This window comes from Lutra lutra, chromosome 14 (assembly GCF_902655055.1).
Source record: "Lutra lutra chromosome 14, mLutLut1.2, whole genome shotgun sequence".
Lineage (NCBI taxonomy): Eukaryota > Metazoa > Chordata > Mammalia > Carnivora > Mustelidae > Lutra > Lutra lutra.
This window is the reverse complement of record NC_062291.1, coordinates 9,495,604-9,523,096: the sequence shown is the minus strand read 5'-3', so window position 1 is coordinate 9,523,096 and position 27,493 is coordinate 9,495,604. Positions and strand designations below refer to the sequence as shown.

The following is a 27,493-nucleotide window of genomic DNA, read 5'->3' as shown; positions in this document are numbered from 1 at the left end:
ACACTCCACCCCAGATCCATCTAGAACCCTGATGCTCAGCAAAAGCATACAATTAACTACATAAGGGAGATTTTCTGGGCACTATTCTGCTAGCTGACGCCATAAAATTAAAGTGACCAGGAGGCCACATGTTAGGAGACAGAAGACCCCAAAGGTGTCTGACAGGATAGAAAACAACTGCACATTCACTTGTGTTTTTATACGAGGAATAACTACAGTTTCACCAGAAGATATTTTTCCAGTTTGACTTAAGAGCGAAGATAAGCAGAATTCCAATGCACAAGACAGAGGACCGGATGTGCTGGAGGAAAGCCTCGGGTTTCATAAGCAGGCTTTCACCAATGCTGACATTCTACACTCAGAGCACCCTGGAGAAATGCCAGTTCTCCCTGGCCTCTTATGATGTCTCTACTGGAGGAAAATACATTCCGAGTGTGACTCTCCTAGCTACTTAACCATTTTTCAAAATAAACAATTACAAATACAAAAAAAAATTATAAATTGCTTTAGGTTTACCCACAAACTGCTTTTTCCAACAGTTGCTGTCCCGTGATCACAGCTGACTATGTACTTGGCTATTTAGCCTTATAAAACAGCAAATTCCTGGAATTCTTGAGAAAAGTCAACTAAACCATTTTGGTGTCACTAGTACACTGTGTGGTGTGTAGGAGACAATCTACAGACGTTCGTGAGCTGAATTCAATTTTAACTAACTGCGATGAATGCAAACCAAAGCCAACGACATGGGATTTGAAACAGTGAGACAAGAGTAGAGGTGTCTTGTGGATTTCAGGAAGCAAACACCTTATCCAAATACTTATTTTATGGGTGAAATCTCATTACAACCACCTCCGTGGTATCTCCAATACATTTATCATTGAAAAAGTAACACATTCGAAGAACAATATTCCTATAATAGGAATAGAGAAGATAGTGCTAAGTGTTCTGACAGCGGGCAGGCAGCTAAGGGAAACACCTGTGAAGACAGAGGCCAAAAGGTGCGATCCTGACCCAGCTCCTCCAACCCCTGCCTTCTGGAGTGCCTGGATGCGTTCAATTGGCCTGGAAAGCAGAGATGGTTAACCAAGTTGAGAGGAGGCAAGGGCCCAATGGGGACTTGTCATGGGACAGCAGGGGATGCCTGTGAGGGGCACAGATGCCCTGCAGCCATGGCTCCCTGCTTCAGAGATAAAATAGCACATGGGAAAGAAGTCCGTGATTCAAAGGAACTGGTGGCTGGACATGGACCAGAGAAGGTGTTAGTTCTATTAGGCTTCTGTTCGCAAAGAATATGTCAAAATCTGGGCAAAACATACACTTACAATAGGTCATCAGCTCTCACACAGAAGTAACTGAGGGCTGACTATTCACTACAATGAGATATATAACCCAGAGGCTTTTCTTCTATACAACATTTCAAAATCTAGCTTCATCATTTCCAAGAGGGATGCATGGTCTTGCTGTAAGCAGAGGGAAGAGAGAATTGTACAGTCAAAGCCTTCTTATAAACCCCACCGAGCCGAAGTCTTCCAGGATCTCGGCTCTAAAACATGGCAGTTTATTGAGAAGAAAAACAGAATATGCTCCATGCCACTGGCTATGGGCAGGAACCCGATGTTCATTAGAGTCTTGGCCCAAGGTCAATCCTCAAGAAGCTTTTGGTTGTTCTGACCCTGCTGGAATAGCTTTTACTGTCCTTTTTGTACTTACCACAGAGATCACAGATTAATTACTACCTTCTTTCATCTGAAAAGGTGGTTCAACACAGAAAATGTAAAAAACAGGAAACAGAAATTAAAAATCACCTACAATATCCACAGCCATACCCTATCCTTCCTGACCAACAAAGAATCAGCCTGTTAATGCTTTTATTTTTAAATATGAAAGGGGCTTGAAAGAGGTCAGTGTTAACTCACCTGAAGTTATTGCAGCCAAGGACCACGCCGACTATGTTCTTGCCTATGTCATGCACATCGCCCTTCACGGTAGCCAACACGATGGTGCCCTGATAAGGGTCCTAGGGAGAAAGCCACACAGCTGAGCATCACCACGCTCACTTAGAGCAGATCCCCTAATTTCCTGCAGCCAGACAGGTGTTGGCAAGAAAAGCACTGTCGTACAAGCGAGACAACCTCAAAAACAGACCTAGAACCTAGGTCATGTGCTCTGCCAGTAGAAAGCTGCCGGCCCTCGCTGTTTGAAGGAGGCCTGCCTCGCTGGTTAGCCCAGGGAGTGTCAACCGGGACTTCCATCACCTCAAGGAACAGGTTATGTCAACTACAAAACAGTCCCATAGCTAAAGAACATAATCCTTAACTGCAAAAACTCTGTCTGACAAGTATTTAGGTGAGCAGTAAGGGGAGACGGAGGGAACAGAGGGAGAAGCTGGTGAGTGCACAGGTCCCATCAGAACCCAAACCACCATCTCAACAGCCCAGTGCAGGGGCATTTTATCGTAGTTTATTTTTTCAATACCATTGTGCTATGCACTGTGGGCATCCCTTCCCTCAAATAAATAAATGAATGAAAGAATAAACCATTTTCCAAAAGAAAAAAAGAAAAGAAAAAGGCACATAAGGCAAGTGGGATTCTATGTCTGTCGGAGCCATTCACAAGCTCACATCAATATGAGAATTCAGAATCCTACAGGCCAAAGCTGGCTGAGCCTCACGGGGAGCTAAACAAGGTCAAAGCTCAATGATTTACTCTGGTGGTACAGCCAACAGGAATTAAGTTGGATCCAGAGGCAGTGCCAAGGACATTACCAGTATGCAAAGACAAATCAGGGAAGAGGTTTTCCAAAGCCAAATATCACTCAATAACCTCAAGGGTAGGGACACGGCTCTGTAGCTACAGAGTGGAGCACAGTGCCCAGCACATAGCAGGAGCTCTGTAAATGGTGAGGAGAGGAATGAACGAACTTGATTTGAAATCATGGGCTGTCTAAAAAACTACGTTCATATTAAAAATTCATAAAGCCACACTCAAAGGAAAAGCCCAGGGTATTCTGATACTTGGTCAAACAGATCGTTGCTCGATTTTACCTTCGATGACAAGCATAGCCAAGACTGTGGTCCCTACTCCACCCTCATAAGTTTCTGAGATCAATTCCTCACAGGGCCCAGCGGCCTGGACAAAATGACTTGCCTCTTCTTCTTCTGTGCCAGCATGCATTTTATTTTCTTCTCTTTCTTTTTCCATGAAGGGAATAAGGTGGCCAACAGCCTTCTTCATGACTCGAGCTGACTTTATAACCTAGGAAAAACACATGGAGTCAGGCATTTTTACCTGACCCTGAATGGTTGCTAATGCCCGCTTGTGAATTTTAGCATCAATCAAGAATGCAAGCTTTGGGGCGCCCGGGTGGCTCAGTGGGTTAAAGCCTCTGCCTTCGGCTCAGGTCATGATCCCAGGGTCCTGGGATCGAGCCCTGCATCGGGCTCTCTGTTCTGCAGGGAGCCTGCTTTCTCCTCTCTCTCTGCCTGCCTGCCTCTCTGCCTACTTGTGATCTCTTGTCTGTCAAATAAATAAATAAAATCTTTAAAAAAAAAAAAAAAAGAATGCAAGCTTTGACCACTGAAGTCCACTTTTGACAGCAGACAAGATAAGGAACAAGTTCCTTGTGGAGAAAGACAATGAACAGGGTAGACAGAAGGAAAATAAGACTAGGAACTGCACATTGTGATTTCTGTCTTCTTACTTTTGTCTTTCTGTCTTTCTTACTTATTTTTTCTCAGCCTCGAAGGCCGTCAATCACTTCTCCAAGTTCTAGGCATCCTTGTCCACCATGAACCCCTTTTCAGCCTTCTCTTCACGATCCCTAGCATTATAATCCACTTATAATTAAGGTTCCTGCTTAAGTAAGAATAGGGTCTTTTACAAAATTCATCAACATATGCTAAAATTCACAGGTGGAAGAATGATGGGAAACAGGATATTTGCACAGTCTCCAAGTTTCTCTTTACAAGTAAATTCAGAGTGCAGGAAACCTAGCAGAAACTGTTAACCAAGTGAACAGAGTTCATATAACCAGTAATGAAACACAGCAACATTCTGGAACTCCTGATATGATCCATGGAGAAGGGCACAGGATCACTTTTATTCTTGCCAAAAAATGATCAAACATCAGACAAACTCAAACTCAGGGACAGTTTCCATAACTGTACTGTACTGAGGAAGGCAGGATAAAAAAACATCATGGGATCTTGGAATACAAAGAAAACAGTATGGGAAAACTGGTGAAGTCTGAATAAAGTCCTTTTCTAACAGCATTACATCAATGTCAACTTCCAGGGGCTGCTAACTGCGCGAGGCTCCAGTAAAAATGCTCAGGTGAGGGGAAGAGGTTGAGGGAAGGATACAAGACATTTTTCAAACCACATTCGCAAACTGCCTCTATGCCTGATGTTAACTCAAAAACACAAAGTAAAAAATAAGTCAACACCATGAAGAACTAAGACTGAGAAATTGCCATGGGCTGGAGGATATTAGAGGGCGTGACAAAACGTTCCTATCTTGAGTGTGGGGAGAGTTTCACTGGTGCATGTGTGTTAAAACTCATCAAGCTGTATCCTCTACGTATGTGAACTTTGTTGTATGTTTATTATAAAACAATAAAGCTGTTTTAAAAAGGGGGTAAATGTTATGAAGGAAACAGGCAATTAACTAAGTATAGAATGAGTGATTAAAACAAACAGAAACCAAACTAGGGCCTTCACGTTTTGTGTTTGCCTCACGGTCTTAACCCTGACGGCTCAAGAGAAGCTTGTTCACCGATATGGCCAGTTGCTCCTATAAATCAAAATGAGAGTTCTGGCTTTCTCGAAAGATAAAACATAATGTGTATCACTATTTTAAACGGGGATGATTTGTTCAAAATACGCATCCTTAAAGATAATACTGGCTGGTGAATCAAAAGCAAACGCTATGAACTTCACACACATCTTGGGTTTTACTGTAACCTGAGGGAAGAGCAGATGGGTGTTGGGAGTTAGGAGATGGGACACAGATCCATCATGAAGATCAGAATGCTAACAGTTTCTAGATGACCTCGAGCCGGCACTCATCCTCAAGACGGACCTTCCAGACACTATTCCTGACACATTTAGAGAAAGAATGACCTAATCTCAAATGTCCATGAGCTCTTATCGAAATCAAAACTTGAGAAATACACCCGAACTTACTATTAAAAGACAAAGTCTTCTTTTTTAGGTTGTAAAAACTACCCCTCCCCTCCCCTTCCCCACCTTTTGCCAACCTGAGGTAGAAACATTTTTCCAGCTCCAAAAAGGTCACCAACAACTTTCATGCCGTTCATCAGAGGCCCTTCGATTATATTCAGAGGCCGAGGATATTTTTCCTGGTTTAATCTGGCTTCCTCAGTGTCTTCAATAATATGTTTTTCAATACCCTATTAAAAAAAAAGTTAGAAAAAAAATCACATTAAAAATCGGCTTAAGACCAAACAGCCAAAAAAGAATGAATCATGGAAATGTTTAAGAGTACAGGTTTTGGAATCAGATTGCGTGGGTTCAAATCCTGGTTCCTATCAGTAATCTAAGCAATTAATCAAGCCTCAGTTTCCTAAATTAAAATGTCACACATTTCCTGCCTCAGGTGGTTATTTTGAGGATTAAATGAAATGCCCTATGTAAAGTGCTTAGCCAGGGGAACAATACAATGTAAGTACTAAGTAAAAATGAGTTATCAGTGAGAGAAGGAATACTAGTAAGTAAAGTTCAAGTTCATCATAAAATACACTTTTTGCATCCTGGTGGTTTAGTAAAGTATCCGTTATTAAAGATCTCCTGTGACATCAGCATGTTTTGTCACTATGAAGCTCCAAGGCGGCGGTGGGGATGGGGGCGGGTGGGAGATGACAATGGCCAGGACCCTGAGGTGAAGTTCAAACCCATGAAGCCTCTGTGGACTTCTCCAGCCTTTAGTGATCAAGCCCTAATCCCTTGTGTCCCCAGTTCAAGGACCCCTGGATGTGGCTGACATTGCACAACTTCAAATATGTGAATCTCAAAAGTTTCAAGAAGTTAAAAGTTAAATTTGAGAGCCAAAAAAAGAGAACTCTGAAATTCTCCAGACCACAAATAAGGACACTGAAGCCAAGAGATTGTGTTGTCTAAAATCCCAATTATCAGGGTGTCTGGGTGGCTAAGTCAGTGAAGCATCTGTCTGTGGCTCAGTCATGATCTCAGGTTCCTGGGACTGAGTTCCGTGTCAGGCTCCCTGCTGAGTGGGGTGCTTCTCCCTCTCCTTCTGCCCCTCCCCCCACTTGTGCTTGCTCTCTCACTCTGACAAATAAATAAATAAAATCTTTAAAAAAAATCCCAATTATCAGTAGAAGAGCCAGGACTTGCCTGTTGATCAAAAGACAGCAACTTGGTCCAGGAGAGCGTTTCTCAACTTTGGCACTAAGGACATTGTGAGCTGAACAACTGTCATGTGGGGCCTGTCCCATGCACTATGGGATGCCACAGCATCCCCAGCCACTGGATGCCAGGAACACCTCCCACCTCTTACTGTGACAAACAAAAATATCTCCAAACCTGGCCCACGGTGCCTTGGGGTTGCTCTAGGGACTGCCCCCTCCAGCCACCACACGAGGCAAGCACGAGGCGCCTCCAGCCGTCGCTTCACACTCCCTCAGGGCTCCCACAACTCACCTTCACAAGGGCATACTCCAGGCGTTCTTCGATGGGGCCATTCCTCCACTCATCAGTCTGGACAACTTTTTTCCCTCCTTTGCCATGTGTCTGAGTTGAAATTAGGACAGACAGATGGGTATAACAGGCCCTCATTGAACTATGTAGCAGCAAAATCCTATGCCTTATTCTTCTCATATACGGCCAGTGCCTAGATGAGCATCCAGCATGAATTAAGGTCTCAATAAATGTTTGCGGGAAGCAGAGACAAGGAGAGGTATTTCAGGATTTGACCTCGTAGTAGAAGGACACAGCAAGATCCTGTTCTTCCTTTCCATAAGTTAACAACATCAAACAAAGGATTTCAAGGGCAGTAAGAGAAGCTCTTCCCCCTATGAGAAGGGCCTTGAGGGCCCACCACACACGGCATCATCACCCACAAATACGCACAGAGAGCTGGTGGCCGGAGTCAGATGGCATAGGAGGGTAGGCATCCAAGAGTTGCAGGACATGCCTATGCCCTCAAGGACTTGGCACTTCCTGGGGGAGGGAGGGGCAAGACACCAGAGAAGGCACATGCCGGGGGCTGAATGAGCAGAAAACAGACTATACTGCATGATCCGAACTGGACCAGGAATCTTGAGCAACAGGTCATCATCACAAACCAGGGTGGAGAGACGTGGAAGAAGTGGATGGACTCAGCAAACGGACAGAAAGTGCCATGGTCACGGCCTACCAAGTAAACCACACGACCTCATCTATTCTCTCCAAGTCAACTGGTGGCATCACTCGCCCCAACTGAAAATCTACAGGGCGTTCTTTAATACCCCATCATTCCTCTCATCCAGCCACTCACCGAGGACTGACTACATCTCCTCTAAACTCCTCCCCACCCTGTTTCCACGCTTACATGGTCCAAGCCACTAGCTGCTCTCAGTACCCATCCACGCCCCCAACGGCAGTGTATCTTCTGCACTAGAAACTAAACTAGAAACCAGAGGGGCAAATCTCATCACTCGACCCCCACGTGACAAGAGTCATTGGAAGGGTCCTGTTTCTCCCAGAACAGGTAACTTTTCCATGCCACAGACTCCTTTCCAAGGCTATTCTCTGCCATGCGATGCCCCAACCTGGCTTTCTGATTGCTTCATCTTCTGCTCTACCCAGCAAACTCAGCCACCACAAACACTTCCGTTCCCCGCACTGTCATCCCTTTCACCTCTGGGCCTCCACCTTTATTCATGTGACACATGTTTAATTCAGCACCTCCTCCCATGCTGTCCCCAGCTAGATGCAAATGCCCCCGGCCCGGCTGGACGACCAGCTCTGCACTCCGACATCAGAGCCTAGCCTGGCTAAGTCCCACCTAGCTTTCACATCTCCCCTGACCCACACCCCTCCTGGGAGGGCTGCCCCGACCACCTCTACCTTTGGGTTCAGTGGCCCTCCTGCGTGTTCTCACAGCATCGTGCACTTGCCCTACCCCAGCACCAACCCCACTGGGTTACAACCGCCTCTAGCATTTTCATACACCTCACTCAACCACAGACCCTGGAGGGGCCCATCTCTCTTACTGGTTCAATCCTCTATGCTTGGTGAAGTGAACAGCACAGAACAAGACTTCAGGAAATACTAGCTGAGTGGTTTAATGCTGAACAAAACCAGATTTTCTGGAGCCATGTTGATGCAGGATAGTGGAGGCCAAGTCACAGAGCACCAGAAATCCATGCTATCGAATTTGGATTTAACCTTCCAGGCATTTGGGGGGTGGGGCATGGAGTGCAGGACCAAATGCAAAATTCTGAAGCTGCAGAATGACAAAGCAGTATTTTTAAGAGCACCCCAGAAGGGGAGGAGATTTTAATAATTCGTGATCAAGGCCTAGGCCACAGCGGTGGTGACAGGAAGGAAAGAAGAAGACAAGCATAAGGACATTAAGTAATGGACAATGTGTTAGAACAGAAAGGAGGATGGACCCGGGGAAAGCCCCCAGAACCGCAGAGCTGGGGTGCTACCAGCAAGACTGATGGCACAAGGGTTCCTCCCCTACCAGCAAAACTAAAGCTGGTGACCTTAGAAGAATGGGTGGCAGCATTACTGCGCGCAGCTGGGAAAGGAAGCAACCTGAACGTGCATGGGTCACGAGCAGATTCAGGAAATGCAGTAGCGACACATACAAGGTAAGGCTATCTGGCCATAAAGAAGGACAAGGTCCAATCAGAGCCACGTGGCACTGTGAAAAGAAAACCAAAAAGACAAGAGGAAAGAAAGCCCTTCTAGCCCTTCCGAAGCTCACGATGCTGACTCCATGCGTGCGACGCGCTGTGTGCCCTATCAGCCCAGGAAGGATCTGGCGAGCTCATGGGAAGCTCCACTGTGAGCAGCACCCTGGGGCGGGGAGCGGTCAGGACTGAGGACGAACAGTGGCCACTGTGGATCTGGGGAAGGCCACCAAAGGTTTCGCCCAAATGCAAACTTCCCCACCTGATGACCATGCTTCAGAAAATCAAGACTTAAAAGGCACATTTAAAAGCCGCTATTTCAGGAGTACCCTGCTTTCCAACTAGTTATTAGCGAGAAGGCTCTCCACGATCTAACTGCAAACTCTGCCCGGGGCGGGAGGCGGGGACCCTGGGTGCTCTTCAGACACAGGCTATGGAGCAAACCCACCAACAGTCATGTCCACCTGGCTGTCCTTGTCTCTGTCACGACTGCTCGAGACCAGATTCCCTGTCCAAGAGTCCCCATGGGGCTCTGTGCTTTGTTTCTGACACACAGAAAAGCTGGACAGGCACCAAGGGGAATAAACTGCTTGAGAGAAAGACAAAGAAGAACATGAGGAAGATGAAGGCCAACAAGGATCCAATAACTTTTCTCCCACAGAAGTATCAAGAATATTCTCACAACTCAAGGTTATTCAGGAGTCACTGTATTCGGAGCAGAGATCCTTCCAGGCCAAAAGGGTCATGACCTCTATTAGGGTAATACTTAATAAAGGAACTCCATGGGGAAAAAAGGAAAGAAAGATTTCCATAGAGTTCCATGGAAATTATACAGTACCATGACACCTGGAACTTTGCATTACCAAAAATAATCTACTTATCACAGCTCAGCCTGTACCAAATTTAAAATAATTATTTTTTAATAAAGCCATTAACTCCCCCAAAGTGGGATTAGAGAGTTTAGTAAGATCAGAGACAAGATTCTTTCCACCTTTCAAGATTTTATTTATTTGAGAGAGAGAACAAAAACAAGGGAAGCAACAGAGGGAGAGGGAGAAGCAGACTCCCTGCAGAGCAGGAAGCCCGATACAGGACTCAATCCCATGACAGTGGGATCATGACCTGAGCTGAAGGCAGATGCTTCACCGACAGAGCCACCCAGGCATGCCTCCACTTTTTCGGATCACACAGGAAACTTGGGTGCAGACTTCATCATTTAATAACAAAAAGAGATAATCATTCTCTCACAAAGAAAAAAAATCCTCACCCCGTATTTGTCTCTTAATTTCACTGCTTTTTATGTTCCATTTGCCCTCGGAATATCCTGAGAAACTGCTATAGAGCTGACCACTCCTGGGGCTTATGGAAGTATGCCTGTTTTGGTTACTAATTCCCTAAATGGTGACAGAAGTCACTATGAATGTGGACAGCCTACTTGATGGAGGGGTCATTGGCTTGTAATAAGTCCTTGTGGTTACATTAAGAGGGAGGAACCTCTCATATGATGGATTATTAAGCTCTCGATATTGCTATTAAGATTTCCCTCCGTTTGGCTGTGTCCATCCTGGGGGCAAAACCTTTTGACAGCTCAGCAAGACAAAAACAAAAACTTGTAAAAAATCGCTAACAGTGAAAAGACCCAAAAGAATGACTAACATAAAATACAAAGTCAACAACCCTTAAATGAGAACAGTCTTCCAATGAAGGAGCCCAATTTTTTCCTACGTGAAGGAGTGGAGAGAAAATTGAAACCATGCTCTGCTGTGTGGGTTAAGAACTATCTAGTAAGACTTCATGTTTATAGAAGCTGTGATGCCCTTCGGGCCTTCAAGAGAACCCTCTCTGAGTTATTATTCCACCGGGTGGAAGACAGGCAGGCAAAGAAGAAAATGGGGTAGTGTTCCCCACTCAGGGGCTAAATACTGTGTCATGAGCAGAAACAGCCCTGGAAAGAGGGGAAAATTCTAGAGACAGCTCTTAGGCAATGAGCCGAGAAGCAGAACGTAATTATATCTGCAATAATCAAGGCCTGAGACATTCTGTCCTGGGTCCATGAGAGAAGTCAGGAAAGTTTTTAAGGAACTGGGAGGAGGGTCCTGTGCTCACCAGCATAGTCTGATCTCCATCAGCCTCGCTGAGCCTATGGCAATTTCAGAAATTTAGATCTGGTCACCCATAAAGCTGATAAATCACAGATGCGGTTAATCGTAAACTGTCCTAGCCTTCTTCCAGAACACTCTAGCACTCACTCTGTGATGGAAGAGGACAAGTGAACATCTCTGCCAATTATATTCAGATTTTAGCATGGAAGACGTTAACAAAGGGGACAACATCCATGAAAGTGTTCTACCACTTTCCCCACGTGCTTCGCGAGACAAATGTCTTCATTTGCCATTGCTTTCTGAAATAAATTAAAAAGTTCTTTTCAGGTAAAGATCTCATCTCTCCTGAAAGAGAATTCCAGGAAGCAGCCCCATGACAGGTGCTTGATGCACCTGTAACTACCGGACACACAGTAAAGGGGGAGACAAGAAACCGATTTTTGAATTAACTATCATATTCTCATTTCTATAGATCAAATGTGCATAGACCCCAAGCCTTGACCTACAGAGCCCTGCCACGGATGGACCGGATCCCGACATAAACAAGTGTAAGCACACTGCAATGGGTACCAGGTAGTAACACAGCCTGGTAAAACAGTAACACACAAGGAAATTCAAAAGTTCATTTAAATTATGAGGTAGAAAAATATCTCATGAAATGGAAAGATGTTCCAGTATACTGCTAGACAAATAGGTTACCAAAAAGCATCTAGAATAGAGGTCTGTTTTTGTAAAACTGTATCTGAGCATGCATGCGTATGTAAGCGTGGGTGCACACAGCTGTAAGGACACAATCATTCTGAAAATAAACCAAAACCATGACTGGAAGGTCATAACAAAATCTCAACAGTGGTTAACTTTTGGTGGCAGGACTCTGAGTGACTTTTATTTCCTTTTTTTACTTACTTATATTTTGTAAATTTTCTAGAATTACTATGTGTTACTTCAGTATGGGACAAAATTAATTTTATAATTTCACATACATTAAAAAAAAACTGACATTAGGATCCTGAGGCAGGCTGGGTATGCCCCTGCTTCTGCTCCCTCACCCTTAACTAAAATGCCTTCTCTGGGGCTCTCTGCAGAAATCTTCAGGGACCCGACGACAGAACTGGATGCCTGCTCCTGCTCTACAATGGAGGTCGGGTAACTACGGGGGTGAAGTTCGAAGGCAGGTCAAGCCCTCGTCAGAACACTTTTCTCTCTACCTGAGCGTAGCGCAGGAGCTTTTCCGTGGCCTCAGGGTCTTTATTCCAGATGAGGTCTTCACAGAGTTGGAGAAGCTCCTTGTGGATATCGTCATACATAGGCAGGCTCCCAGCATTCACTATCCCCATGTCCATACCAAACTGAGGGCAAGAAAAAGAAAAAAAATGAGACTCTCCAGGTATATGCTACATCAGAGGTCAGCAAACATTTTCTGTAGAAAATATTTTAGGCCATGGTCTCTGTCCCAGCTACTCGGCTCTTCAACTGTCCCAGAAAAGCCATGAAGAACAACATACAAAGCATGAATAAGATGTTATCCACAGAGACTGGCAGCAGGCCTTAGTCTGCAGGCCAAAGTGAACAAACCCCTCCCTGCCCTCAGTGAAAGTTGCTTTCAAAGGGCACACAGGTGTTCTACTGTACCTTGATTGCGTGGTAAAGGAAAACCCCATGCATTGCCTCTCGGATGGCTTCCATGCCACGGAAGGAGAAGGACAAGTTGGAAAGACCTCCACTTACACGGGCTCCAGGCAGGGTTTCCTAGCAAAAATTTTATAATGTGAAAAGACTTCCCTGTTTTGCCAAAAGCAACAATCCCATCCCTCAAACTTTATATATCAGGGGGTAAGTAAAAAACATGCAGTCTGACATAATTCTGAGCTTCTTGTAACCAGACAGAGACCAAAACTTGCCATATTATGGACTGCAAAAACACTGCCTTGCAGATAGTTTTTCCTACTAGACTCTGATCTCCCTGAGGGAAAATAAAAAATTCTGCCTTATCTCTGTAGATCTCTACAATGGGCCTGATGAGGCCATGGTACCTAGGGAGTGTGCCAGAAAATATTTGCTGAATATATAACAGAGAAAGAACACACAGAGACAGAGAGTAGTCTGTCATTCAGTCAAAGGCTTCTCTGTAGCCTAAATGAACCAACTCGCTAATTCACCATAAACTTGACTAATTCTGAGAGGAAAGAATGAAACTGAGGTTCCCAGAACACCTCACGACAATGTCCAGCATTAGCACACACGTGGGAACAAGAGGAACTTCCTGTCAGCTAAGGTACAAAGCAGCTCAAGCTTTAGGGATACAGATTGCCACACCTACTGCTGTGACTGGACCATCCCACATCTGGGGTGTATGCTATCAAGAAACCCGGGCATGTGCACCCAAGTTACACATACCAGAATGATCTCGGCAGCATTGCTCATACTGCCCCGAATGGGAAACAAACCAAATGTCTATCAACAGTAGAACAGTTAATTGTGGAAGAGTTACATGATGAAATGTTATATGTTCATAAAAATGAACAAAATCCAGGTTACAAAAGAGCTGAATTTTTTAAGTAAGTTTGGGTAAGCCAAAAAGGCCTGAGAATCTTGAGACTCTATTTATATAAAGCTCAAAACTGGCCAAAATAAGCCGCACTGTTTATACAGCCGCGTCTCAGTATTTGGTAGTTATATCGTATAAAGTCACCATGAACAATGAACCTGCGAATACTGAGAACCACCACTCCTCAGGGGAAACAGTTATGCTTCTGTGAACCCCTGGTCACACAATTTTCATCTACTCATCAATATGGAAACTTGTTCTATGTGTTCTTCTGTGTACAAGACATCTTGTTTAACAAATACTACTAACTCACTAGTACGAAGCTCATGGCCAATGGGCTCTCAACCACAAACGTCTACACAAAGCTTATCTAACCGCAAATATTTTCTCTGTGAGGCTTGCTGAGGCCTTCCTGCAATCAGGAACCTCAGAAGGCACTGGAGCACTCTACTTGGGGGCCGTGAAGACAGAAAATAAACTGCCAAGAAAAAGCTCAAGACTGTGAAAAACATGGCACTACACAGACCACTCACTGGACACCCGTTCAAAGACTGAGAACTGAACAAGCTGCGGAATCTGTTGACCTCTTCTGGGAACACGGTGGTTGGGCCACTCGAATTTTCATCTGTCTGCTTGTGGGTATGTCCACAAATGATTGCAAAAGCACCAAGAGTATTGATTTTGGGGGTCACAAACTTTAGCAAATAGGTGAATTTACAAATACAAAATCCATGGATAATTCAGAGTGTATGTAAGTGATAAAATGATAAAGAAAAGAAACAAAGCGTTATCATAAAACAGGCTGATGATTCCAACACAAAATTCAGAGTTGAGGGTGTAATCTGACAGGGAGAGTCACAGGGGCGCTAGGCATGTTCTGTTTCATGACCCAAGTGAAAGCTATTATGTGCTTCGTAATTATTTATTATACCTATATATTGTATATATTTTCTCCAGTATCTACGTTCTACTTCATAGCATAAAACATCACATCAAAGAAAAATAATAATGGGCCCTAAATTTCAGAAAACCAATTTTCTACCTAAGAGTAAACTGTCAACATTCCCAGGCAATAAACAGGTATGTCAGCTCAAACTATTCACTGGAGCCATGAGTAAATTTGAGTGGTGTCCTGAGTAGAAGAGAGAAAATATCCACACTTACTTTAATGATTTTTGTTGCATGGATAAAATTAACAGCATACAAGTTGTGCTCTTCCATCCCAGTACCAATGGTGAGGATGTTAGGGTCAAAGATGATGTCATTTGGATTAAAGCCCAGTTTTTTCACGAGTAGATGGTACGCCCGCATGCACACTCTGATTTTGGTGTCTGTTTCTGTCGCCTGGGGAAGGAGCAAAGGATATAATTTGAAATAGAAAAATGAGGTGTTATTTATGAAAACAGAAGCACATTTCACTTTTCGAAGGCACTTAATGATCAATGCTTGGATTTCATAGAAATCCAAACGCCAAGCAGCCTCTCAGCATTTATCAAATTATCTCAGAGAAGGAGACGATTTAAAGTCACTTTGTGTTTTCATCCGCACAACAGCTACACTGCTTCTGCGAAAATCACACCTTACACACACAGATGGGTAGATGAATACACAGGCTTCGTAAAAAATACACACACGTGATAAAAATTCAAACGCTATTAAGGAACAATTAACAAATGAGCACCCTTCCTGTCCTGATCTGCCCGCAGTATGTCACACCTCACCCAGGCAACACTACCACAGGCTTCTTGAGCTTCCTGCTCTGATATCCCACAAGGATTCCAGGATATGCCCCCAGCTTCTTCCCAACCCTCCCCAAAACAAACTAATTAGCGTGGACCTCAAGCCATCAATGTAAATTAGTATTGCTCTTTAAAATAATGACACTGCAAGGCAAGGAACGGACTCCAGCAAACACTGAAACTCCCAGTCCCTCCCACTCATCCTTGGAATCAGGGCCCACATCTGCAGTTTGATTTCCTCCTATCTGCCCCTCCTCTACTCTACTCTACTCTCTCCCCCATGCTCCTCTGATGTTCCTGAAACCTGCCAAGCTCCTCCTACTTTAGAACCTTTCCATTTACTGCTGCCACTGCTCAGGACACATCCGGACGTGGCTGCATGCCACACACCATTCATGTCTCTGCCCAGATGGCTCTTCCCAGTAAGGCCTTCCTCACTCACCGGCTCCAACCAGCCCGTCTGCCATTTTGCCTGCTTCCTCGGTCTTCTTTAATGTACCTCTCTTTCTAGAACTTGCATTTATTTGGCAACTTATTTTTTATCTGTTTTATTATTTATTATTACCTTATTGAGCCAGAATGCCCATCTTGCTCCATCCCCCAAGCCCAGAGCCACGTGCTTGCCTAGGGTAGTACCCAATACCATTCACTGAATGAACGCATGCTGCTTTTACTCAAATCCTTTCTGAACTTTGTCAAGGAGACTTTCCAATCAAATTTACAATCTCGACCCAGGGCTTCCATAACAAATTACACTGAGTGATTTCTTGTATAAATATCAAATCTGGGGCACCTGGGTGGCTCAGTCAATTAAGCATCTACCTTCAACACAGGTCATGATCCCCTGGTGCTGGGATCAAGTCCCGCATCAGGCTCCCTGCTCAGCGGGGAGTCTGCTTCTCCCTCTGCCTCTGCCCCTCCCCTGCCTCATGTTCTCCCTTCTCTGTTCTCTCTCAAATAAGTAAATAAATAAATACTCTTAAAAAAAATCAAATCTAAAGAAAAACTCTGAAGAAAAACTGAACACTTGCTAGCACTAGAGTGGCTCCAAAAAACCTAAGTCACATACAATTCTGAACAGACGTGCAAAATGTTCCTGAAAAGTGGCCAAGACCACTGAACCGCGTGTTCAGTTTCCAAACTGACTACTTTGAAGGAGGGAGCCCGTGGCTGGATGTGGACACAGTGCATGGGGAAGACTCAGGTCCTGATCAAAGAAACTGACCTCCCAGAGACAGTTCCCCAGGCAAGTGTACAGACAGGGGGACACTGCTGTAGCTCCGGGTTTATAGGGAGGCCCCACCTGCCAGAGAAAGACACAGTAGTCGAATTACACGAAAAGCTCACTCTTACACGTAGGCTTCCAATCGCTTACCTACTCTGGTATCAGTTCAACTGGTCCCTTCAGTCTCCAATGTCTCCCTGCTTCCTGCAGCTGGTGGGGTTAGATTCTGCCTGGTGGGGTCAGTGCCCCCGGGGCATAGCAAACCAAAGGGCCAAGGGAGAGGGTGACAGGAGTGGGCTCTGTGGCCCTAATGCTCCAGGCTTTAGGCAAGGTGGCAAGCTCTCTCATCTTCCTTAACTGAATTTCTTTAACAACCTACTTACTCCTTCAGTGAGAGTGACAAGGTTAAGTAAGGGCAAGATGTGGACCCACAAGAAAGTAGTCACCCAGGGATGCCTTTAGTCTTCGACTTCGGTTCACCCTTCACCAGCGAGCCAAGTGAGGATTCAAGGTTCCAGGTTCAGTGGCCCGGCTGAGCTCCCTAAGAGAGAAGGTACAGCGGTTTGGGCCTACAGCAGCTGCTAGAGCTTCCTAGAACTAGAACCTAGTTTGGTTGATAGATCAAGAAATCAAGGTCCTGCTCATTTCTCCGAGTCATGAAGGACAACGGGCCTCGTTTGGCAGGCCACGTATGCTCTGTACAGGCGAGCAGGAGAGTCTAGCCACCACACAAGCCACAAGGAGGAGGGTCCTCCCAGGATAGGAATCCTTTCATAGGGCTGGAACAGAATCACCAACTATCAGGCCCAGAAGGATGGGGCCTTGTCAGATTGTTCCTGTAGCACCTAACAGAGTGCCTATCACGTTAACAGATACACAACTCCTGCTGCTGGATGAACAAAAGAATCTCAGAATGAACAGAGTTTCAGGGGACAGGCCTGTGCCAGGAGCAGGTCATATCACATTAGATTTGCCAACTTTTTTCTTTGTCGGTCTCCTCGGCTAGGGTTAGGAGATACGCCCATCGGTGAGTCTCAGTCATGCCTGAGGATCCCACAGACCGGAAGAGAGGTCCACAAAAGCACAGAATGGGAGCCTTCCTCTACTCGCAAGGGCTCTCAACATGGGTGCACATTATCACTGGAGGGCTTCTTGCTTGTGTCCTAACACCTGGATGGCGCCCTAGACCCAGACAGATCGGGATCTTGAGGAGAGACATAAGCAACAGCATTTTTAGGAGTCCCTAGTGTTTCTAACATACAGACGGGATGGAGGCCAGGTCAGTGAGGCGCCACCTTCTCAGGTGAAGCTGTAAGAAAACCTGAGAGATGACACCACAAATCTGGGGATCATGACAGAATAAATACCTTTTATGATTCTACAATTTACCCAGTTTACTCTTGAGCTTCAGAAAGCTAGACGGCCACCAGTAGGCAGAAGCTTTAGTTAAGAAATCCAAGCATTAGGCTTTGCCAGAATATCACACTCCGGGAAAAAGAAGATAAACTTAAGACCATTTCTGATTGACTCATCAAGGTGGATACTGGGAGGAAGAGAAAGAAAAGGGGGAGGATACCAAGATCCTGCAGGAACGCAGCCTGACAAGGAACAGGGAAAGCACAAGACCAATCGCAAGGTAGATTAAAGGTTCCAATGAGCTGCGCATGGGAATGAGCTTCACATGGGCCAGGGAATGCTGCAGGAGGCCCATTCTGCTGCCATCAGGTCCCCAACAGCAGTGACGGAAAGGGACGTCTGTGCCACCATCAGAAGGGCACCGACAAGTCAGAAGGAAAAATGCCGAATGGATAATTAGATAAATTAGATAAATAGATTTAGAGCAGAGTAGGAGAGTGAGATGGGGTCACCGGAAATGCAAGGCCAATCTGGAACGCCCCTTGGTTCGCTCTCCACCTGAAAGAGGGAGGTGGCGCCCCCGGCACAGTCCACGTTCCAGCAGGGACTCTGGGCAGCAGGCAGGAACAGACATGATGCTGGACAGGGAAACGAGCCTGAGATGCGCTCTCCACACTGTGCTCACAGCAGGGAGGAGAAAAGGGTCTCAGTTGTGACCACTGGTGACATAACAAATGAGGAAATCAGAAACCAGGCTTATTTGCCTGGTCACCATCGTGATCCTACCCATGTTTTTTTTTTTTTTTCCTAGAAACCTCAGGCAGAGGCTGCTTGCTGCAAAACCCTACTCAGAAGTGCCCAGGTGAAGAAGCACCATACCCTAACGGGGGTACACGACCCCATTCAAATATTCTCTTTCATGCAGAGGAATGCCAGGCATGTTCTGGGAAGCCAGGAGCCTTAGCTGAGGAGAGACGCCGACTGTAGGCTGAGCTATTACTCTTGTGAGGTCAGTGAACATCCCAGGCTCCGTGGGGGTCTTGGGACTGAGTGCCTGCAGGTCCCTATCCCTCACATACCTCACAGACCTCCTCCAAAGGTAATCTGGAGAAGTCTCTTTCTTACAAAGAATGTAAGATCTGGGGTGCCCAGCTGGCTCAGTCAGAGGACCGTGCAGCTCTTGATCTCGGGGTTGTGAGTTGGAGGCCCACGCTGGGTTTAGAGATTACTTAAGTAAATACATAAACTTTAAAAAATAATATATGATCTGTAATCCATCTCATAAGGCAAGGCCCAAGAACAGAAATAATCATGTAAGCTTAGCCAGGGAATGGGGACCTCTCTAGAGCCACTAAAAAGGAGGCACCTGAAATGCAGAAATATAGGTTGGATTTTCAGAAGGTCAGAGGAGAACATATGAGAATCAGCTCCTGGGTGTGGGCCAACTGCCTTTAGCAGGGTAAAAATAAAGGGAATGTTAAAGACTATTACTTCCATTTCCTAGAATTATTTATGATACCATGGTGCATATTTTCCTGGAAAATACAAGACATTCAACTGAAAAACACTTATCAATTTATCTAAATTCAAAAAAGAGGCCATTAACAAATAAAAATCTAAAAAAATCACTACCAAAGGAAAAATATTTACGAAAGGAAAAATCATCCAACCACCATCACAACAACAAAGCAACACAAAATACCTGGGAACGTTCTTGAGATTTCCTATTTAAGAACAACTATAAAACCTGATTAAATTTAAAAAAAAATTTTTTTAAGACTATTTATTTATTTATTTGACAGACAGAGATCACAAGTAGACAGAGAGGCGGGCAGAGAGAGAGGAGGAAGCAGGCTCCCTGCCGAGCAGAGAGCCCGATGAGGGGCTCGATCCCAGGACACTGGGACCATGACCTCAGCCAAAGGCAGAGGCTTTAACCCACTGAGCCATCTAGGCACCCCTTAGGTTAGGGTCAATGAAATTTTAATCAGTATCTCAATGGGGCTTTATTTCTCCATAAATTGGAAAATTACTTTTCAAATCATTTTAACATAGGAAAATGTGTTGAATATTATGGATGCATTTACAGAATACTGATTCTTCTTTTATACAGTTTGCACAGGCGCAAACAAAAATGATACAGCCCAATCATGTGATAATTACACCTAGAAATCTTACATTATCAAAAATTATCATACAAAATAATCATTTCAATTAGAAAAGGAAAATTAAATGAGTAGGAAAAAAAGTTACTTTCCCATAGAAATCTCAATGATAAAGGTGTTGAGTATTTTGTTAGAGTTAAAATAACAGGTGGAGGAGCGGGGAGGCCCCTGGGCAGCTCAGTCAGTGAAGCATCCAGCTCTTGACTTCCACTCAGGTCATGATCTCAGGGTTGGGAGAACAAGCCCTGCACCGGGCTCCACACTCAGCAGGGAATCTGCTTAGAATTCTCCCTCTCCCTCTGCCCCTCCTCCCGCTTGTGTTCTCTCTCTCTCTGAAATAAATAAATAAAATCTTAAAAAAGAAAATAACAGGTGATCAAAACCACTAACATCAAGAGCAGACAGAGAAATGCTTCCTTGTTCGCCCTTTATTGCAGAAGCTCCAGGGCCAGTCCAGTCCCCTCTGCCACCGATGGCTGAGCTGGCAGTTTTCATTGCAACCCAAATCAAAAGCGTAAACTGAAATCGGCGACCAGGTAGCGCAACAGAAGCAGGCACGAGTTCCTCGGCTCTGCTCAGGTGCAGCGGTGGTTTCCATCTAAGAGAGCTGCATTTTCCTAAGAAGCAACCGTGTCATGCACGCAAAGCGAATTCTGGTTCTTAACTGACTATTACACCCAAAAGCGTGACGAGAGCTCATCCACAGAAAATATGCCTTTATAAACCAAAATATCTGGGTTGTTGGTTTCTGAGCTTTGCAAATACGTGAATTTTTTTGTTTTGCTCTTTGTAATTTGGCTCTTTATAACTGCTCACCACAATCCTTCAGTGAGCATTTAGGTCTACAGTCATATAGAAAAATTATTTTATAAAAGAAAAAGCAGCATTTAAAAGGGATCTTCAGGGGCACTGGGGTGGCTCAGTGGGTTAAAGCCTCTGCCTTTGGCTCAGGTCTTGATCTCAGGGTCCTGGGATTGAGCCCCGCATCTCATCGGGCTCTCTGCTCAGCGGGGAGCCTGCTTCCCCCCCCCACCCCCCGCCTGCCTCCCTACCTACTTGTGATCTGTCAAATAAATAAATAAAATCTTTTAAAAAAATAAAATAAAAGGGATCTTCAGTTCTACCACCTTACTCTAGCAATTACTTCCCTTTACAGCATTTTCTGCCTGTCTTCATCAAGTGTAGTTTTTACGTAGTCATATACACAGTGTATATATAATTTTGGTTTTATATTTTTTATTTACATTTTATAACCACTGGCATCCTGCTCCATAATCTTCAAAATTAATATCTGAATACTCTGAATAATATTCTAACAGAATGATGTAATCTAAGTCAGCATTTCTCTCCAGTTGGGCATTTAGTTTGGTTTTTTTCTTCAGTAAAGCTGGTGAAAAATCTTCGCATATATAGCATTCTTACGCTGTTGAATTCTTTTATTGGGATAATTTCCCAGAAATGAGATCATTAGCGCAAAGGGTAGGAACATTTTTATGTCTCTTGGCAGGTATTATGGTGTCTTTCAAAAGGACCGTCTATGTTCTAGAATGAATAAGCTTTCTATTTACTACTGCTGGACCAGCACAGATCTTGATCATTTTTAAGTTTGCTTCTACTAACTTAGTATGGATAACACTACCTTAATATTGCTCTAATGTGCATTCTTTCATAACTAGCAAGTTAAAATTTTTTTCCCTACACTTGCTTTTTCTTCATAATCACATTCCAATCTAAATTGGGAAGGCCTGTTCTCAGACAGGATCAAACACTATGTAGTGCTAACAGATAAAGCATGGGGATTATACAGGACTTAGAAACACGCAAAAGTCTGCACACTGGCAGAGCAGGAATCCAAACTTGGCTCTGCCATGTCCTAGCCATTTGACCTTGGCTCACTGTAAAATGGGATGACAGCTACCCCAGGTGGCTGCTAAGAGGACTGAGATCCCCCCTGCTGGTGGTTTTCAATTAGAGTATACATCTCCTCCGTGGCTTTAAAATTCCTGAAGCCAGATTTAAGAAACGAAACAAATCAGCAAAGGAAAAAGGAGAGGCAAACCAAGAAACAGACCCTTAATTACAGAGAATTAACTGATGGTCACCGGAGGAGCAGGGGTGGGGAGATGAGTGACACAGTGATGGGTTGTGACGAGCAGCAGGTGATGGAGAGGATTGCTGGATCGCCACACTGCACACCTGAAATTAATGTCACACTGAGTGCTAACTATACTGGAATTTAAAATTTGAAAAAAAAATTAATGAAGTCAGGGGCACCTGGGTGGCTCAGTGGGTTAAGCCGCTGCCTTCGGCTCAGGTCATGATCCCAGGTCCTGGGTTTGAGCCCCACATCGGGCTTTCTGCTCAGCAGGGAGCCTGCTTCCTCCTCTCTCTCTGCCTGCCTCTCTGCTTACTTGTGATTTCTCTCTGTCAAATAAATAAATAAAATCTTTAAAAAAAAAAAAAATTAATGAAGTCAGGTCTCACCCCCAACACCCCACAGGAGTGTTCCTGCCTCACACTCCTAGTGAAGCAGCACAGACAGGCAAAGCTCACAACACTGCATTCTTTCTCAGAGCTGACCTTGCTTCCTAACTTCACTGAGAAAACAGAAGCAATTATGGACTCCCACCAGCACACCGCCCAGGGTGCCTCTTACACTCCGCCTTCTCTCCCCACGTGGGAGCGAACTGCCTCCCGCTCCGCTACCACACTCACTGCTGTCCCCCTCCAACTACAAGTTAGCAAACGCCCCCTTTCTCCGGTGCATCAGTTCTTCCTTCTCTCTCTCTACCAGATCATTCTCATCATCAGCTTCTGGACACAGACTATCGCATCACCCATCCTCCCTCTCTCTCTCTTTCTCTTTCCTCGCTCTCTCTTTCACACACACACACACACACACACACACTCCCTTCCTTAACTTCTTAGCCATCTCTAGTTTCCACACTATTTCTCTGTTCCCTTCTACAGCAAAACTCCTCAGAAAAGGCTGTTTACACCTGCTGCCTCCAGTTCTCCTAGTCCCTCTTGAACCCACTCCAATCGGGCTTTCATCTCCTTGGAAACAGTACGGCAAGATCATAAACTACCCCATTTCTAAATACTGATAAATTCTTTGTCTCATCCAACTTGATCTACCACAGCTCTTTAAAATAGCTCCTCAGCCTTTCTCGAAGCTTGTTCTTCTCTTGGCTTCCAAGTGAACCCTGTCTTCTGGTTCCTCTCCTGCCAAAGAGGCTGCTCTTCCTCAAATTCTTCTGATGATGATGGTGTCTCCTTTTCTCCCCAGCCCCGAGTGCTGCAGCTCCAAGATGCCATAGTCCCAGGACCTCCGCTCTACAGTCACCTCCCTGCTTTAAATCCCATCCAGGCACAACGTTATTCCCAAGTTATTCCCAAGTTTATCCACATATATCTATATGGGTCAGATGATGTGTGTGATCTGTGTTTTCTGTTTCTTACTCCCTTTGCCCTTGTTTATAAACTAAATAAGGACAGAGACTACGTTTTTCCCTGCTATCTCCTCAGTACCTGGCATGCACCAGGTGCTCAAGATATATTTGAAAGAATTAAGGCCGGCATCTGCCTCCATCAAACAATAACAGATTTCCATATCGATTTTTAAAAGAACACTTGGATAACAGCAACAACAACAACAACAACAACAAAAAAGAGCTCCTGGCAAAAGAAGAAAGACTCAGCAGAGGATTTAGAGAATAAATGTAGGTGAAGAAATCTCACAGTGAGCAGAGCAAAATGCTAGAGCTGAAAAAACAGGAAGGAAAAGAAAATTAGGCAAGCTTTCCAAAACATCTAATATCTGAATGCCACACATGTCAAAAGAGAAGAAAAAAGCCACTCCAGAAGACTTGCCACAACTGTGGCCACAAGTTTCCCCAATGAAAGGGCCCAGTGACGATGAGATGGCTCATCATCAAGTGATTTCAGAACACCGTGGACACAGAAGGTCCAAAAAGCATCCAGAAAATGGGAAACTAAATAGGTTTTGCAAAAAAGAACCACAGGTTAGAAGAGCACCAGCGGAAACTAGAAAAAACAATTCAAAATGATTTCAAGCTTATACCTCCGAGACCCATACAATTATCCAGTAAGTGTCCAAGTAGAATACAGCCACTTCCAGACATGTAAGGTTTCAAAAATATTTACTGTCATGTTTTCTTTCCTGGGCAGCTGACAGAGGACACACTTGACCATATGAGAGATTAAGCCTAGAATGAGGACCTTATGAGATCTAAAAACCCAAGACAGGGGCGAGAAGAATCCCTGGGATGATGGCTGAGGGGCCAGCTGGGCAGCTGGCCTACAACCTTCCAGACTGTGTCAGAAGTGCAGGAGGGAGATTCTTCAAGAAATCAAAATGGCCGTCTTCTGAGCATGCCAGGATAGGCTGGATATTGGAAAGGTACACAAGCAGGGGGTATTCTGAACTTACAATCTGTTAAGAAACAAGGCAGACAGAAAGGCCTGCTCTTGGGGTGCAGGAAAGGACAAGGAGCTGACACACACTGTCTCAGCCTGTACGCTGCTCAGTGATGTGGGCACTGAAAATAGTTACAACTAAAATTAACTGTATTGGGAGGGTGGGGGGAGTAAAGGAAAGATGGGTGAAGTAGGGGGAGAGGAGAGTAAAAACGCCAAATCCGTCGCCACTACAGAGGCAATGAGTAACAGCCAACACTGGGATTTGGAGATAAGGAGGTAAATGCTACACGGAGAGGATGACAAAGTTGATGGCGGGTGCGTCTGGGAGTCTGGAGGGCTGCGCACTTCTGTTTTCCATTAAGAGCCACACAGAACTATTCGTCTCTGTAACTCCCCACAGAGACATCCAAGGGAAAAATAAAAATTTTATCAAGAGGTCCCACAACACTGAACTACCAGAGAAAGAGGGCTGGGTTCCAACTTCACAGAAGCACGATTTAACAGCGTGGGCCCCCAGTGTTCCACGTGCACACCCTTTGACCTAGCAGCCCCACTTCCATGAACGGACGAGGAAAGCCACAGCACAGGGGTAAAGGGCTGAATGAATCAGCGTATTCGCTGACCGCATTTATTCTACTAAAAAAACAGAAACAACTGTCACTTCACTGTGCTGAAGAAGAGCAGATCTCGGCTCAAATCCTAGCAACTACTGCTTGCTACCCGTGTGACAACAGGGATTCAAGTGCATGCAATACAAAAATAATAATCATACACACCCAACATTTATACGTTGGGAGGAAAAGCTGATTTAATATGTGAACTGTGCCTGCTTGGTATGAGTAAAAAGGTACAATACCTGTTCATTATCAAAATTCTCTTTTCTGCACTCTTCTGGATTACCTGAATTTCTCTTCTGATGAAAATACATCTTTTGTACAAATACAAAAACCCTTTAGTTAAAAATAGTTTTATTGTAAAAATACAAAAAGCAGAAAAAGAAAAAGGACATATAATCCCACCACTTGTCAAGTATATAAAAGAAGTATGTATGTCCCCATCTGAAACCATCCCTACCCTCCAGTTAACTAGCAATTTTTTTCTCTGCTTATGCAGACACACATACACACATATAATTCTTTCCTTATTAAATAAAACCAGAATCATGTCACTTTTTTTTTTTCCATTTTTCAATACATTGTATTCATGGTTCCATAACCTCATTCTTTTTACAGGGTACACAGTATTCTGTGTGGCATGTAGTAAAAATTTAAGCCTTCCCCTACTAAAGAACTTCCAGACTACTTTCCATTTTTTGCTACTGCAGGACTACAGTAAGTGTGAACACATACCCTTACGTAACAACTTATTATGAGATTCCCAGAGGGGGCTGATTCACAAGGAATGGAGTTTTTTTCATTGTTTTTTAAAAAATATTGAACAGATACAAAAATAGTTTTAAAAGTCATATGAGGTAGGCAGCACTAACAGCGGCGCCTGGGGGGCTCAGTCAGTTGAGCTTCTGATTCTTGGTTTCAGCTCAGGTCATGGTCTCAGGGTCATGAGATCACCCAGGGTCAGGCTCTGTGCTCAATGGGGAGTCTGCCATGAGGACTCTGTCCCTCTGCCCCTCCCCTACTCACATTTTCTCTCTCTAAAATTAATAAATCTTTAAAAAAACACTATAATCACTGCACACCCATCCCTTTGGTGAACTATCATTATGTTTGAAGTTTCCCATCACCCCTCCCTGACTCCAGGGCAGAGATCTTGAGAGAGGTGCCCCGGGTCAATCTTTTTTTTTTTTTTTTAAGATTTTATTTATTTATTTGACAGAGATCACAATTAGTCAGAGAAGCAGGCAGAGAGAGAGGAAGCAGGCTCCCCGCTGAGCAGAGAGCCTGATGCAGGGCTTGATCCCAGTACCCTGAGACCATGACCTGAGCCAAAGGCAGAGGCTTTAACCCACTGAGCCACCCAGGCACCCCTGGGTCAATCTTTTACTTTTTCTTCTCTTTGCTAAAAGAAACAAACATATCATTAATGCTTCCTTTTTCCTATATTTAGTCATCACAACATATAGTATCTTCTCATAGGGTTTTTTTTTCCCTTCTTCTCATAGGTTTATTGGCTATTTGTATTTCTTTTTCCATAAGCTGCTTCTTCATTTCTTTTACCTTCTTTTGGATTGTCTGGCTGCTTTATTTTCTGATTTACAGAACTGCTGCACATGAGGGATATTAACTCGCTGGAACTCTCATGTTGCAGATAATACCGTGCCCTTCACCAGAGAAAGTGTTACATTGCCATGTGGAGAGCTCTGTTAATTTTCCCTCTGGCTTCCCCAGTTTAGGTATTTGCCCATATACTCTTCAGAATTTTGTTTTACACGTTTAGATTGTTCATTGACGTAGACTTGACTTTAGTAGATGGTGGGGGAATAGGGCTTTACTTTATTTTCTCCCAAATGCACAGCCAGTCATTCTAATAGCATTTACTGACTAACTCCTTTCTCCATCAATCTAACGATTTTACTACACATCCAGTTTTCACATACATACATGGATACAAGTGTCTGTACGTGTGTAAGATGTGCACGTGCATGTACGTATGTGCATACATATATGACGTTTATGTTTACACGGTTTTCAGACTCTGTTCTCCTCCACTGCTCTCACCCGGGGAATGCCACGGAGCCAGGTCCAAAGAAATCACTCACCTGCCCTTCTTCGTCAAAAGCCATGACCACCACGGCGGCTCCAAACTTCTTAATCTTCCTAGCCTTCGCCAAGAAGTCGTCCTCTCCCTCCTTCAGGCTGATGCTGTTGACAATGCATTTCCCCTGGCAGCATTTCAAGCCAGCTTCAACCACGGCGAAGTTGGAAGAGTCAATGCACAAGGGCACCTAGATCAGAGGGGCATGGAGAAGCACAGGAAAACCGCAAGTCACCATGGACTCCCTTCCACGGGCTGGCACCCAAACAGTACCTATTTCATATGCAGGGAATAACAGGAGCATGACAGAAAAAGGATCTGCATG

At 44.5% G+C, this 27,493-nt stretch overlaps 1 protein-coding gene across 3 annotated transcripts in view; it reads right to left on the bottom strand.

The window, feature by feature from the left end:
* MTR (5-methyltetrahydrofolate-homocysteine methyltransferase) overlaps positions 1-27,493 on the bottom strand; it is a 108,646-nt gene that overhangs the window by 33,169 nt on the left and 47,984 nt on the right. For all 3 annotated transcript variants that reach the window (XM_047702138.1, XM_047702140.1, XM_047702139.1), the window contains exons 15-22: positions 27,173-27,358; positions 14,693-14,872; positions 12,613-12,729; positions 12,189-12,329; positions 6,678-6,767; positions 5,258-5,410; positions 3,148-3,255; positions 1,917-2,017 (exon numbers count right to left, since the gene is read on the bottom strand). In XM_047702138.1, coding sequence (XP_047558094.1) covers positions 1,917-2,017; positions 3,148-3,255; positions 5,258-5,410; positions 6,678-6,767; positions 12,189-12,329; positions 12,613-12,729; positions 14,693-14,872; positions 27,173-27,358 — 1,076 coding nt within the window. The remainder of the gene's footprint in view (positions 1-1,916; positions 2,018-3,147; positions 3,256-5,257; positions 5,411-6,677; positions 6,768-12,188; positions 12,330-12,612; positions 12,730-14,692; positions 14,873-27,172; positions 27,359-27,493) is intronic.